General features: G+C 42.3%; 1 protein-coding gene across 1 annotated transcript; it reads left to right on the forward strand.

Annotated features, from left to right (window-relative positions):
• Positions 1–6,284: 6,284 nt before the first annotated feature.
• On the forward strand, positions 6,285–10,204 carry T265_12428 (hypothetical protein; the record flags this gene model as incomplete). The annotated part of the gene is given in 6 exon segments (XM_009163844.1): positions 6,285–6,359; positions 6,472–6,541; positions 6,588–6,725; positions 6,737–6,993; positions 8,704–8,970; positions 10,055–10,204. Coding segments are annotated over 6 exon segments (957 nt in total), but the record flags the coding sequence as incomplete, so codon positions are not given.
• Between the last annotated feature and the right edge of the window lie 5,280 nt (positions 10,205–15,484).

A 15,484-nucleotide genomic window follows, 5' to 3' on the forward strand; every position in this document is an offset into this window, starting at 1 on the left:
GCTGATTTCTCACGTCAGACTACTTATGTTCAGAAGTAGTGCAAAATCAACTTAAATATTTTGGCAATTGGTTTTTCCACGACGGATAAATCAACCTGAGCAACTGAGAATTGTCAGATACTCTCCAGAAAAATGACAACATTCAAAAGAGCAGTACAATATGAGCCATTTCACAAGGTGCTTTATCAGCCTATGCAATGAGGGACGTAATGTCACAACGGCTACATGTATTTGGCAACGAAAGCAATCAGCCTCTAGCGTGCTACAAAACAGCTGTATCTCAGTCATTTGGATGAGTGGAGTCTTTCAACTCTTAGCTTTGCCTAACTCTGGAACAGTTATTTTCGGGGATGTAGCGCGGTGACGAACTTGTTCTGCGGACGGAAGTAGATTACCATTTAACACCCCACCCTGTAAGCCATGTCAGTGCATTTTGAAATCCGAGAGGCTGTATACTGTTTCAGATGACAGTTTGTCTGTTCTCCAAGCTTGATACTTAGCATGCAAACGTTTTTATCACTAATCAGGGTGACATAATCATTACCTCGACACTTGGAAGCCAATCGCTATGCTCGGTGAACACATCAACGGTAACCTGCTTAATCACCGGTGAACACACCGGAGGCACAAACACTTAGGTGTACTTCTAGCAGTGTGCTGCTGTTTCACGCTTGCTAGGGTTCACTGGAATAGCAGGTCTTGCGGTTCTTTGGAAGCATTTAGGCATCCGTGAGGAAGTCACAAACAGTAACTATCAATAAGTGAATGTCAGAATTATCCCAGGCGTTCATGCATTCCTATGGTCTCTTACGTAGCAAACCTAACTGATGTCTTGCCCCAAAAGCCATTTTCAAATATGGTACTTCAGAATGAGAGGACGTCCTACATATCACAAACAAAGATTCCTTTTACCTTGGAGGAACAACTATTTCTTTGATCTGAATAAAAGAAGCTCCGTTGTTCGCGGTTACTTGCAACGACAGACTGTTTGAGGTCCCGGAATATCAGGTAGTCGGACGCGTTTACATGAATGATAGTGCAGTGTGGTTAATTGCGAGCCCCCTATCAGGATAGAACGAATGAGTTTTGTACTACCTCGCAATGCTGCAACATAGAAAATAACTTTCAACTAAATGAATTTTAGCCTTCCAAAAGAACTCTGATTACAAGGGACTTGATGTACGTTGAGGTATGACGTGTATCTTTATATCGCCGCTGCCACCATCACCAATTTATCCACTCATCCAATCGCTAATTAACTGACTGATTTATTAACTTAACGATTTATTTATTTATTTATTTATTTTGTTTTATTTGTTTATTTATTGTCCGTCAGGTTTAATTGAGCTGCGTACGGGAAGTTCGCCACTGTAACTTGATATAGTGGCTGGAGACATTGACCGTCTCCGAAAAACAGTTAGTGAAAAACTTACGGACCATGAAACTGTCACTAGGAAATTGCTGAGACTACAAGGCAACCCATTCCTTGCGCCTCCAAAGTAAACCTCCAGTAGATGATACAGTTACCTGCCATAAGGCACCTGTTAAATGACACAAATCCAGTGGTGAAACACTTCGCAACAAGCGCGGTTTCGGTTGTCATTAGAATGGTTTAGTTAGATGTCGGGTTTTTAAAGGGACATAGGAACGATCTACGTCCAGCATCCGCGATCCAACTAGGTTCCAGACCCGATTATCATGGTGTTTCACGATGTTTCGTGGATGATTGAACCAGCGGATGGGAAAACATGTGTAAGTAGAAATAAGGAAGACAAATTTGTGGGATATAATATGCTTAGTCAGGGGTTAGATATCAGCTGAATAAGAGCTGCTCTGGAACTGCAGCATGTATGAAGGTTGAACAGTTGGCAGACTGAGAACGTGCGGTTTAAAAACGAGGAAGCAGTTAGCTCTCGCTATTATTTCAAATTGTCCTCGACAAGACTAAAGCAAACTGTCAGAGCAATCTTGAACACCTTGGTATTGTATCCCACATTCAATAAATAATCAGTTGTAATGAATCAGTGAAAGGTTATCCTGATTCTCGATGACGATGTAGTACATTGTCATGTCGAAACGTGCCACCCAGAGAAGGAGATTCTATCTCCTAGAAAATTCTTCACATACAGTCGTTCAGTACAGGGTTATTACAGGTAGTAAAGATGGATTAAATGAAGAGCTATCAAATGAGCCTCGCAATTTCTTCAGAACACTCAGATGTCGATTTGATATCATTTGGCAGCTATTCTTGGTACGCTTCTCGGTATCATTCTTGAGAGGACTTACAATGGACACAATGCCGTTGTGAACGAAAATGGAAGGCATTTTTTCAGAGGACTGGCTGAGTTTAACGTAAAATCTGCTAAGCAACTCAAAATAAGCCACTCTTGTTGAATCACAGCACGTAAACAGTGTGGTAAACGGCAAACGGTCACCTTTAACACGATTATTGAATCAGTGGGAAGACTATCTCATTGAGTAATGCAGCTGAGTTTGGTAGTGTTGGACCGTATGAAAAGTCCAATATAATCGATTCTTTCGATGGAATTAAAAACAGTTATGTGCTGCAATCTGCGGGACCTCTAAAGTATTCTTGATCGCCCTTTCATTGATTAGATCACTCTGCTAGTCTCCTCTTCAACTGAGTTGGAGCTTTGCGTGTAACGAGATATGTCCTGAAAAGCTGTTCACTGTGAAAAAGAGACATACTATTAGTTTGTTAACACATGGGGCTATTTGAGGAGGGGGTGTTAACATCTTTGGTTTGAAGTTGAGACAAATGTATTGATCATTTTTTTCGTCAAAGATTTTCTCACGGCTGTCTGATCCAGTGTCTTCTTTTCAGTGGCGCAACTGACGGTATGATGGAATCTGAATGCCTTTAAATTGGTAACAAGATCAGCTAAGAGTGAATGCTAACGGACACCCTATGCATCAACATCTGACAAGCGGTGACTGCGGTTTTCAAAAATCGAAAAGCAGTCGAAGGTTGATCAGCATTTTTTCCTAGTTCGAAGTAAAATAGGTGTGACTGATTTGCTAGTCACGTCTCATTCCGATTATTGTCTTAGAATTTTCTAATCAACCGTGGATAAAACGGAAAGGCCGACGGCTGAAAATTTAAACGAATAGGCCTTTTCGTGATGATGAAACGCTCGCATAATTTACAAGATAACCCTCATAATGAGACCTTCTCAGATTTCAAAGGATGGCGAGATAGACTAGTGAAAAAACCGCTGCTCTCAGTGTGAACACCCTGCTCAAAAAGTCGATGAATTTGAAGACTGATGTCGATGGAGTAGATGTTTACGGAACCGATGGTATTGATCGAATCATACGTTCTACTTGCTGAAAATTATCTACTTTTCACCGTCTTGAGTGAGGAACTTTGAAGAATAATTCAGCTGTCTTCCTTAACGGAACTAATGGAAAAAACATGCGAATATTTCCCAATCAGGCAGATAGCTTGTCAGCTCTAGTCGAAGATAAATCGTCAGGTACATTCAAATTCCTTCAGAAGAATAAACGACTCGACCTAGCCGGTCTTTCTTCTGCTCTGATAAATGTTAGAGGAGAAAGGTTTGTTCACCGCCTGTAACGACACACACAAAGCATTTGAAAGGTATTTTCCACTATGGACTAAATCCCAAGGCACTAACCACAGGGACTTCATTTTCATTCGCAATGGATGCAAGCCATTCTGCCATCCTGCACAAACCAAATAGCACTTTTGAGAAGCGATGTCGTGAAAACCAAACAGGTGTCTGTTCAGATAGCGGATACACCGACGGTATATTTTACTTTCCAGACAACCCACAGTAGCACACACAGAAGACTATTAACGATCGTCTTCTTACATTTCAGCAGCTGGATTTGACTCAATGGACCATACTGATGTGTTAAAACCCTCCACCGAAAGCCCACCGTTCTTTCATCTATTCATCCATTCATTTTACTCAAGCAGTCGTGGGCGTATGGTGAATAACCTCTGGATTTCAGCACCTCAGTTACCTTTGTCGTCAGGGTTCATCGTCAAACCGATGAGTGCTAAAATCTTAGCTTAGAAATTCTTCCAAAAAAACTCATTAGCTTAGAGTATGCTAGCGACATCACACTTGTGGGACCAGAGTCTGCTGTGCGTTTCGAAATGGGCTATGCATCTTCAAGTAGTAGAGTCACTTTTCATTTCTGACCTGGTTCGGTTTAACACCAAACCATTGCATGGCGTCCCAGGATCTAGAGCTGGTTGGAAACTAACTAAACTTAACTCTGTGAGTAGATTCTGGGATTTACAAAGCTCGATTGACATTTATACAACTTGTGAACCTTTGGGGACTTCCTGGCAGTGGTTTACTGGCAGACAACAAAGCTAACAACGCCTGGGGTTTCCAACAGTGCTTCATGACTGTGAAGCTTGGCCATTGTGCTTTTAGGACAGAATAGAACCGATTTCATCTAATCTGGATGCTTTCGAGGCAACTCACATTTATCTCTAAAGTGGCTTAAAGTAACAAATCTGAGACGGCCAGACTTGATCGGTCTTGTTCTTTGTACACCAGATTATCAGTTGTTTCGCCATCCCCTGTTTCCTAAACCTTGCTTTTACCGAAATATGAAGCAGAATGAACATCTCACGACGTGGGCATAAAAATCTTAAAATCAGACCTTGTATGTGTTGATTCAAAACACACATGGGGTTGGCATGCCAGCTCATCAGTGGTTAGACATCGTCACTAATATGGCACAGCCTTATGGCCATCAACGCTGTTGAATCAGCTCGTTCATCCACAAACTTTGATTCACTGTTTCCTCACTTTATCAAGCCAAAACGACCCCCTCACTTGTTTTGCGTAACCAGTCTCGAACTTCCATGACATTCGGAACGAGTTTTCAGTTGAGTTCCCGTCTTGCCAGCTAAGCAATCCCAGACCGAAAATACGAGAAGCATGGTACAGCTGTTTTACCCTTAGTGGAAATCATTTGCAGTACGCAACTCAAGAAACTAAGACAGTTCCGGAGCTGAGACCTCCAAAATAGTGGTTTATTATCCATAATTTGGGCAACGGGCACCTGAACAGCAATGTGCTGGACTATGTCCTGTAAAAGTAGGAGCTAATTACACTACTGTTTAGCCGTATGTGGTCGAACGGTTAAGAATTCAACCACCAGCCGGAAGATCGCAGGTTCGAAACTCCCCAGAGTTTTGTGATGACTCCCAGTAACCATAATATAGCTGTGCAGTGTCACTGGCTTTTCATTATAGATTGGCTTCACTGACAGGATGAAACATCATTCTTCCGGATCTTATCCCGCTACCATCAAACATACAGGTACAACGATTCACGTGAACCACACTTTCATATAAAATAAGAATACAAGCATGGACGGCTTGCACATGGCGCTGTCTGCAGTGATTTTTGACACTCGCCCTACTTGTTCCTTGGAAGCTGTCAACAATATACAACCACACAAAAAAAAAAAAAGGACGCTAAAACCATCCAGACAAACGAAAACATTCAGAGGTAGAATGCTAGGGGTTCGATCATTTTTCACTAACATCAATGACGCATTACAATGAGGAGGAAGTTGGACAGCCGGTCAGTTAAAGTTGAAACCGGAAAACAGCTGGAATAATAGCACTAGGGTTCTGTTGCTGTAGGACGAAGAATATCGACAACATTTACTTTTAGATAAACTATTTTGCATTTCAGGTGCCCTGTAAGAGTATTTACATCTTGGTGGCATATTTCCTCCCTCAGGTTCATCCTAATGGGGCGAGAAATCCCATTTTCAACCTCACAACTTTCCACACCCATCTATACTGGTAAAATAGATCGACAACTCATCTGCTGTAGCGGATACGGCCCGAGTGAATACAATGGCATAGTGGACGTCAAGCATAGCACGATCAGATTCTGGTTGTTGTCATTCAGGCTCCTGCACTCTTGAAGCACAATTTTAGTCAACTCTGAACATCGGATCATCGGGACTACAATTATATCAGTTGACGACCGCATTCAAACCTTTAGACAGTTCAAAATTCACGCCGCTGATGTGCAGCACCCACAATAATCGCGCCATGCAGGAAAGTGAGTGCTATGAATACATAGCCACCCACAGATAACCTATGCTTCTGTTTACTGACAGTAGTAGATGCTAGACCAGTAATCAGACCTGGTGCGAACTAATGTTTATTAATGGCAAATAGCCAGGTTACACTGGTATCTAGTTCCGAAGTCTATAAGTAGGCATATAGGTACAAGTGCTGCGAGTATCAATACACTATGACTCCTATCATGTATATACTGATGAGCTTATGCATTGAGCTTATGCAGCTCAATGTGGAAAGCAGTGTTCAGGTAAGGAGCAACTTTCCCAGGTTATCCCTGAGATGTCCTCACCAGTCTCCCCTCATGTTCGCCTCCCCTGTTATTCTATTTAACCATGAGAACGCTTTAACAAATATTTCAGGAGTCGTCAGATGTACGACAGCTTTACGAAAATTTCAAGAATAAATACAACAAGTACTTTGAAAATGACGGTAATTTCCAACTTAATACTTCCAGGTTGGCCTACAAACTTTTTAGAAGATCAGCGACGGTTTGAAATATTTAAGGAAAATTTGGAACAAGCGATGATATATCAGCAAGCCGATCTAGGAACTGCCAAATATGGTGTGACTAAGTTCTTCGACCTCACAGGTAGTGACCTCCAAAATGTGACAGGTCTGTTGCAGATGAGGAGTTCGAAGCCCAATATTTAACGGCTAGATTCCCGGAGATAATTGAACCAACTGAGGAGATTCAAATGAATGGGACGGAAGAACTACCACCATACTTCGACTGGAGAGAAAAAGGCGCGGTTGGTCCTGTGGCCGACCAAGGCCGGTGTGGTTGCTGTTGGTCATACTCTGCGGTTCAGAACGTCGAAGGGCAATGGTTTCTCAGATACGGACGACTGTTCAGTCTCAGTGCACAGGCAAGTTGTGAATCTGTTTTCCGAATCCTGTTCAATAAACGCCCCAAATTTCTTTTCCAGTCGTAAATGTAACCACCTACCTAATATTGCGGTGTGTAGGATAAGTGTGGATCGCATTCTCATAACAAGCAGTTTATTGTGTTCTCCACTTTCGATCAATGAAACACATGGTTGGTCAGATTGTGTTATGTTGAAAGACAGGAAACCTCCCGCGGACGCTCATAATACTGTGTGTTGGGTGAACGCTTGTAGATGTGACAGTTGACATGGCATTCGGAACTGAAGGTCCCCTTTGACCACATGCTTATCTCTTTTGCCGGTACTCCAATAGATAACAGTTACCCATTACCTTTTTCTGTTAGAGAAAGAAATAGCAGTCCTCGTTTGTATATGCGCTTTCAAAGTCCAACGTATTTTACACTAGAATGCTTTTGAGTGACAGAGATATTTTTGTTCTGGGTTAAAAAATCTATGAAGCATTTGATAAGCCTACTTACTGTCTTGAACAATAAACCGTTCTGCATCTGAGTTACCCATCCATAGATTTTCGTGACATGATGCTGTGTCTTTGTGTTTTTTCATAATCAGGATCATGTCTTAATGGCTGGAATAGAGATCATTTCAGAGATTAGTCATTTTTAAGATCTTCCAAAGTTTAAGTTGACAGCCCTTATGATGCGGAGTAATCTGTGGAAAGATGAGTGAGTGAAGCACTTCAGAACAAGCGGAACTCTTCAAGAGATCCCCACAGTAGGTTTTACGTGGAACGACAGTCCAGATTGAATCATGCACAGTACATCTCGACTTTTCAGCACAAATCGATTTCACTTGAAGAACGAAATCTCATTTGAAAAGAAACAGGTAAAAGAGAACTCTGCCTTTTAGCTGTATGAATTTTGGTGGCTGATCGGATGGCAGTTGATCTGTTCGCCGAGTTTGGCAATTGGCTTGCAAACGTTTCGTCCCCACTCGAGGAGACATCGTCTGTGCGCAGTTGAATGGGTGCTTCCTCCGTGTCTAGCTGCGTTTATGTAGTTTTTTGTAGAGTATTCAATATCCCGTCATGTGAGTGGCCAGTTGGTATATGCCTTCTCTTGCATCGCGGTAGGATAGATCGTGATTTTGTTTTGCTGGGTTATGGTCAGTGTGTCTCTTATTCCACTGGTTTGTAGTATGAATTTTGTATCACGGGACAATTCCTATTTCTACGAAATGACACTATACAACTCGGTGGAATTACTGGTCTATTTGTGGACAATTGCAGGAATAGTGTAGTTCACATTCACACGACGCTTGCATGAACACTCATTCTTGCGCTCTGATGTAATTATTCAGGTAGCTCATAAACAAGGCGGACAGCGATGGACTCAATTCCAGTCTCACAGCTGTAAGAATCAAACAATTTTCATTTTCTCTGTTAACTGGAAAAATTAACATCATGTGTAGTTTATTTTGGCCGCTGACTATTTGCGTTTCGCAATATCATTTCTAAACACTGGACTGTTGGTCGGTGGAATAATGGAGTATCAAACTCGAGCGCAAATATTTCCCTCATATCTTTGAATACACAGGGAAGAACTTTAGGTTTTTCTATTGACATCATCTGGAAGTAGCGCCTTCTTTCTGCGACTGGCGGTTCACATTTGCCAATGCACCAATTCCTCTAATCTTCCAAAGATCAAGGGTGCATCCAAACCCTTAATTTATCTTTCTTCATGCAATTAGCAACTGATTGACTGCGACGACGTAGACCGTGGTTGCGATGGTGGCTTCCCAATTGATGCGTATATGGCTGTACAACGCCTCGGTGGATTGCAACTGTCCATTGACTATCCTTATGTTGCCAGTCAGCAAGCCTGCAAATTCAACCCTAAGCAAGCCGTAGCATTTGTGAATGGGTTTGCTGCGCTGCCGAGAAACGAACAACTAATTGCAGAATACTTACACAGAAACGGTCCACTCAGTCTCGGATTAAACGCGCACACGCTTAAGGTGAGTGTGTATTTTGTTAATCCTTTTTGCAATCTCAGACAACTCAATCCCATTTAATGCTCAAGTATTTCTGTTTACCATCCGCCCGTCCGGAGACTTCGTTCCAGAATTGCTTTTCTATACTTAGAAGTCAAAATCGTCCCCGAGCTACGACTCTTTGGCCGTCCAATCTGCAGCCGGGCTAGTCACAGGCATTGAGTTGTAATCACACTCTGCCACGCATAATGCAATATAGAAATGAAAGTCAGGTTTCGAACTCAAATTTGCAAATTTGTCCCCACACACAGATGGTGGATGCTAGGTCAATACAGGTATCTAAAATTCAAAGTAGCTTCTGTGGAAGTGAACAGAAAGTCCGGTTCTCCAACTTTTCACTTGGCAGCACTCTCGCAATCCTCATCTTAAGTAATATACGAATTGTTATAAAAAGTTCCTCGTCCATCAAACGCCGTCGTACTGTCAGTCATCGACTGTATCAACGATAGTACATTTTTTGACAACATCAGTCATGAGAAGGGATAGTGAAAAACAAAACGGCCTGGTCTTTCAGGTAGTAGGGAGTAGTAGAGAGAAAATCTCAACGTTGGAAATATCTCGAATGCATGTCTTATAAAAAACTTTGAAACACAAAGCGCTGCATTTACATGAAGAGAAGTTTGTCGGTTTGCAGCAGAGATTAAAACTTTTTCCGGGTGAGCAAAGATATGACAAGTATGCTGAAGTAGCTAAATACACTCACTTGCAAACTGATTTGGTTTTGCGCGAGACTAATTTACAACTCAAATGAATCTGTCTCGTGGGCTGTCGAAGCGTTTACAACAACCTTGTGAGTAGTGCATTACGTCTATATATCTATGCTGAGTGTTTTAAAAACGTTTGTTATTGAACAAAACTGGGCTCGATCCATGAATCTATGAAGCTCTCGGTTCTCGTTAACAGCATACCACTTATATAACCGAATATTGCTTGGATTTCCGAAACTTCCAGTAAACAGGGATACAGTTTCATTGTCAATAATGTTTCACATCGCTAAGGTCATACAACGAAATTCCGCACACCGTTCTCTTTCTATCACTCAACTCAGTTTTACAACTCCGGGATCCTTAATCTAACGGCGGATCAGTGCAATCCAGATGCCTTGAACCACGCTGCTCTATCAGTGGGTTTTGGAATTGATGAAAACACTCCATTCTGGATTGTCAAAAACACGTTTGGTGAGGATTGGGGTGAACGGGTAAGATTTATGGCATAGCATTTTAACCGCTAGACTTTGGCCTTCACTGAACGACAATGATCAATCATTAATTTGCTTTGGTGGACAGAGGTTTAGAAGAACTTGATGAGAAAGGTACCCCACCTGGTAATGAGGTAACACCCGTTACCGTCACCGAGCTGCGATGGTGTACATTCGCGCATAGTAGTTCAACCCACATTTATGTTTGAAAACATCGTCTACATTGCGAACCCGAAGAAACAGAATCATGAAGTGACCATAGGGTGACGGTGCTAAAGCTATCTTCATACCCAAATGGTCGCTCCCAACCAGCGAATCATGTGGGAGAAGCTAAATTGCTGAATCTAACAGAGTAGGTACAGGGTAACCTGCTGACCCCATTATGCATGAAGTGCAGACATTTGCGGGCACGCTGATTGGACACACAAAAACACAGTTTGCTAGAGTTCACCTCAATAGAATGCTGTATGTGTATAGCGCAGGTAGAATACCAATGAAAATTTAGAGAATAGCGGATCTTAAAATGGTATCTTGGTATGTCATGCAACATATATGTACCATAGGCATGATGAATACAGTTCTAATAAACTGGTCGTGGAGTACCCAGTGGTCGGCTAGGTGTTATGTGTGGGTTTGCACACCAACTCGATGCTATTGGACACCGATCATATCATTTGGAATGATGACGAAACGCCTACAGCCGAAGTCCCTAGCTCAGCGAACAGAGCAACAACCAGACATCTATACAATCTGAGCTACAGAAGTTTCCCCCAGTGGCATGTAAAGTGGGTGTGTCTAAACTCGCAAAAACAAGATATACACTTATGTGTCAGCAGAAATCATCCCAGACAGCGAATCCTGATCGAGAAGTCTCTTCCTTGGAGATGATCGGTTGGCGAGAATCAAACTCAGTGTTCAGCAGACTTAATCTGGAATCTGATTTCAGGTCGAACAAAACTCAGGTGTTCGCCAAACATGCTTTGGCATAAGAGGGAGATTCGTTCTCGGTTTAGCCACAAAACGCACGTTAAACAATTAAGATGAGTACCGTATCAATTCTACCAAAAATCTCCATGATTTGTGACCCGATAAGTGCAGATTCTAAGTCAGTTTCTTATCAGCCGGTTCAAGCTAGAAAACACAACTCCAGCGCTCGTCAAGAAATATACTTTGGCCGTTCACCACAGGGTATACACAGGAAAAGGAACTGCAAGCTATAGAGGTAGTCCAAAAACATTTTGGCTTGCTTTATTTGGACACTTCACAGAAGGCCTTTTGTGTCCTTCTCAAGAGCACACTGGAACAATAATCTATCAAATAATTCCACTGATCGTACAGACACGGCCTACCACGCACTTTCTGTTGGCATAGCCCGAAACGTGTGCAAGATCCTTATGTCCAGAACATATTCAGTCTAGCGTGAAAAGATGGCAAGTTATCTTTACTGTAATTTCCAGACATCCAGGTGTCCGTTGTATAAACATGCAAGTCACTTTCATGCTCATCATGGTACTTTTGATGAACAGTGTGTGTTGGGTATGTGATACTACCAAACAGTGCATGACCTTATAAAACCTAATGCTAGATACCACTACTTTGCAGGATGTCCGGAATAGTTCTGGAGCTGGTCACCTAAAGTCACTTCCAGGTCTCCTAATTTCAATATAACATAAAACTGCATACCGTTTGGTTGCCCAGTTAGGACTAAAATTAACTTAGTGTGAAAGATGTAACCATGGTAATTCCGTTTTCTCGTGTTGTGTCGGCAAGTTTTGTGGCACTGCGAAATTGCCCTTGATTGGTCAATCCGGTAGTGGCATAGGACAGTGAGCAGCTGATAGACAGTCGACATCTCAACCGAACGCAGAATAGGTATGAAACTGGGTACTTAACAGTTCTCCATCCACTAGTGAGGTAGCTCCTAACCCAGTTAAATGAAGGGATAATTATCAGTTATACAAAGTTTGCAAAAAGTAGCATCTCTGTAGCAAGGAAGGTGCACTAGTGATCATTACAACTTAGGATTAACGAGGCTTGTGCGTGCGTTCCCTAGGTTGTTCGTAATCTGTAAAGACTCACAGAACCGATTCACTTCAGCCTTCTTAACAAGCTAGTATCCGCCGAAAGGAGTTGTGTACAAGGGACAGGCTGGAAGTATTGTCTACTGAAAGATGGCTTCTTCTGAGTGCGATCTGTTCAAAGATGAACCAAAATCATGCAACCAGCAAACTAAGAATATAATTCAACCAACTGGGTTCTTGATCAAGCTAACTTGAGAACGATGGATATCGGACACCCAAGACCAGAAGATTGATTGAGTGCTGCTCTTGAGAGTTGTCGTTCTTGAGTTGCCGTCTATTAAACGCAAAATTCAAACCCAAAGGTACGAACAATTCAATTCGAATTCACCCAGACCTTTTGTGTGATATTGCTCTATCTCTTCAGAGTGGCATATTAGCTTTGGAGTTGATGATTAGAGAATGGACCACGTTTCATTATTGTAGGCAAACATTTCTATTCTCCCCTGTCATCAGGGTTACTTCCGAATCTTTCGTGGGGCTGATACCTGTGGAATCAGTCGTGTGGTCAGTTCGTCGAAAGTTGTTTGAGAAGCTCCTCCCGTGGCCCAGCACATAGTGATTCACAATTCAACCTTTTCTGAAGAAGAAGAAGACAAAAAATAACAATTTGCTTGGTATTAACTGATCTTTTCCCCACTTCTGCCGTTCTAAAGTATTTCGTAACATCAAATTAATTTATTCTTTCTGTCTTCGTATGTGAGTAGGGTTTTATCCTGAAGCACCCGGTAGAGGTTACGTGGCTGTTAGAAGGCCTAACTAAGTCTTCCGTTTATGTTTGTCATTTCCGACCCACTAAGGCAGGCTTAGACAGACTTTTAATGCCGCTACTCTTCCTAATGGCCAATTCACCAGTGGCTGGCAATAGATCAATAAATTAGAAATTTTCTTGGAGATTTCGTCCTGTAAGTGGGACCAATCTATGCTGAATAGCCTAGAAGCACTGTACATCTTTTACATCCATATTAGGGATCATCAGCAGTGCGTGTCGCTGGAAAGTCTCGAACCTGCGACCTCCCGGCTAGCATTTCGAACACTTGACCGTTCGGCCAAGATCGGCTGATCACCCGTGTGATTAACTAGCACTTAGACTGGATATAGCGCCGTTCGTCCTTCAATCATGGGATCCACATCACGTGGTCGCATTTGTTGACCGGCTCCTCAAGTAACGACTCCAGCAGATTCAGCAGGTTTCAAAAATCCGTGGCGCTCTCTGACTGGGAAGGCCTGACATAACCTGGACAGGTACTGGATGGTCGTTCTAAGGGCACTGCCATCACTCAAACGTGAACACTTCAACCTGTTTAGACGTGATAATTCAGTTACTTCCAGCTCGTATCAGATGTACGGAGTTCAAACCCCGGCACGGTCAAGAACATGCACTACTGAAGAACCCTAAAGAGAGCGAAACTCGACTCCGAAGCTCCTCTTTTTTGGTGTAGATTAAACAGAGTAATTGCACCAGGATAGGAGGACAACTGTTTGAACCACAATGACGTAACATTATGGCTTAGACGTGTGGTGAGATAATGCGCCACTGCTCTCCGTAAACAGCTTTTGAATGACTGCATAACAAGGAGTATTGGAAGGACAACAGTCACGACGACCGTCTTTGGCCCAGCTGGAGATTTAATTGAATAAGATACTAGCCAACGAACAATGTCTTTTCATATTTCTGAATGGCACTGAGTGGCATAAGGGGTTTGGTTTCCAATGTGACTTTGGTCATTCCCGCTTATTAACAATGGTGCCTGTGATCAAAATTCAGTATATACAGTCTTTTAGTAACTGATCATTTGCGCTTATTTCATGTTGAAGTGCCCTCATGAGCCAAAACGATACTACAGACGAAAATCGTCATTGACGTTTGGGCTAAAAACATTCTTTCGTGTGATTTACCTTGAGCAGTTGTAAAATGGCTGGTGTACTACCGGTCTTGTATGTCAAAAGCATGCTGTGTTATACTTTAGGGGTTAAGGAAAGCTTCCTGACGGATAGGGGTCAGATGTAGGTGGTTTTTTGGTCCCTTAATCTGGGGAACATATATATATATATACAAACGTCAGAATTCTCTAGTTTGGTGACCTGTGCTTGCTTTCGTTTGGACCATTCGGGATAAACGACTTGATTGAGACCTTTCCTTGTTCTTTTTTACGTACTTTGACCGGCGATGGTACCTCTACTGCCACCCAGTTGTTCATCAGACAGCAGGGTAAATTGAAGTGATACCGGACATGTGGCATGTGATGACATCTGCTACGACAGACTAATCGCTGCATCCAGTGAGCAAATAGAATGAAATTTTTGATATTTTTCTACTAGTGAAAGGAAGAAGGCCTGCGCTGCGGAGTTGCCTATTAGGGAATTACCAACTGAACAGTTACAGACTATTAGATAGACGAGCGAAACTCTCATATGCACCTTGTTTACAAAACCGAATATCCATCTTCTCCTTGAACAAATCTTCCTGAACTTTCCTGGAAATTCGTTGGCTGTCACTCAAATGCAAGCAAATGCTACAAAGCGACTCCACAAATTCCGTAACAGATCTCACTTTTCAAGAGACAAAAAGGGGATTTACGAGAAGACACTACTCGCACGCCTAATCAGTAGTATCCACCGTTATACTAGTATCCAGTAGATCCACACCCACTCCGCCTAATAATCACTTTCCGTACGTCGGTGGATCATCGCAAACTCAGCGTAGTAAGATTACAACGATAAGTCGACCAGAGTTTTCAGATGAGAAATAAACCATGGACTTTACCTTTCAAAAGGACTGGTGAGCACTGTTAAATGTTTGGCTTACCCCTCCCACTGGATATAATTTGCATCCACTAAAATCCAAACTTTATCGGTGGCCTTCGCCGTTCGAAGATATCTGTTTCTAGCTTATAGCCATCCTGGATAGTATCCATTTCTTGGAACATCAGATCAAGGGAGTTGCAATCTAGATTCACTAAGTAGGCCAAATGGGAAATCGCTTCGCAAGATACTCTCATGTGCGCCAGTTTAGTTTTAACGGAAGACTCAGATTAATCTAAATTCAACTAAGTGTGCTGCGCAAAAATCAATTCAAGTTTCAGTTGGTTCGATATTCAAGACATCGCAGAGTATGTTCTTAGAAGAAACTACTGGTAAGTTAGCTCACTACTTCTCGATAACCTAAGACCGGTTTCGCTCTTGTTGGTGGACACAGTTT

This window comes from Opisthorchis viverrini (genome assembly GCF_000715545.1).
Source record: "Opisthorchis viverrini unplaced genomic scaffold opera_v5_1, whole genome shotgun sequence".
Taxonomy (NCBI): domain Eukaryota; kingdom Metazoa; phylum Platyhelminthes; class Trematoda; order Opisthorchiida; family Opisthorchiidae; genus Opisthorchis; species Opisthorchis viverrini.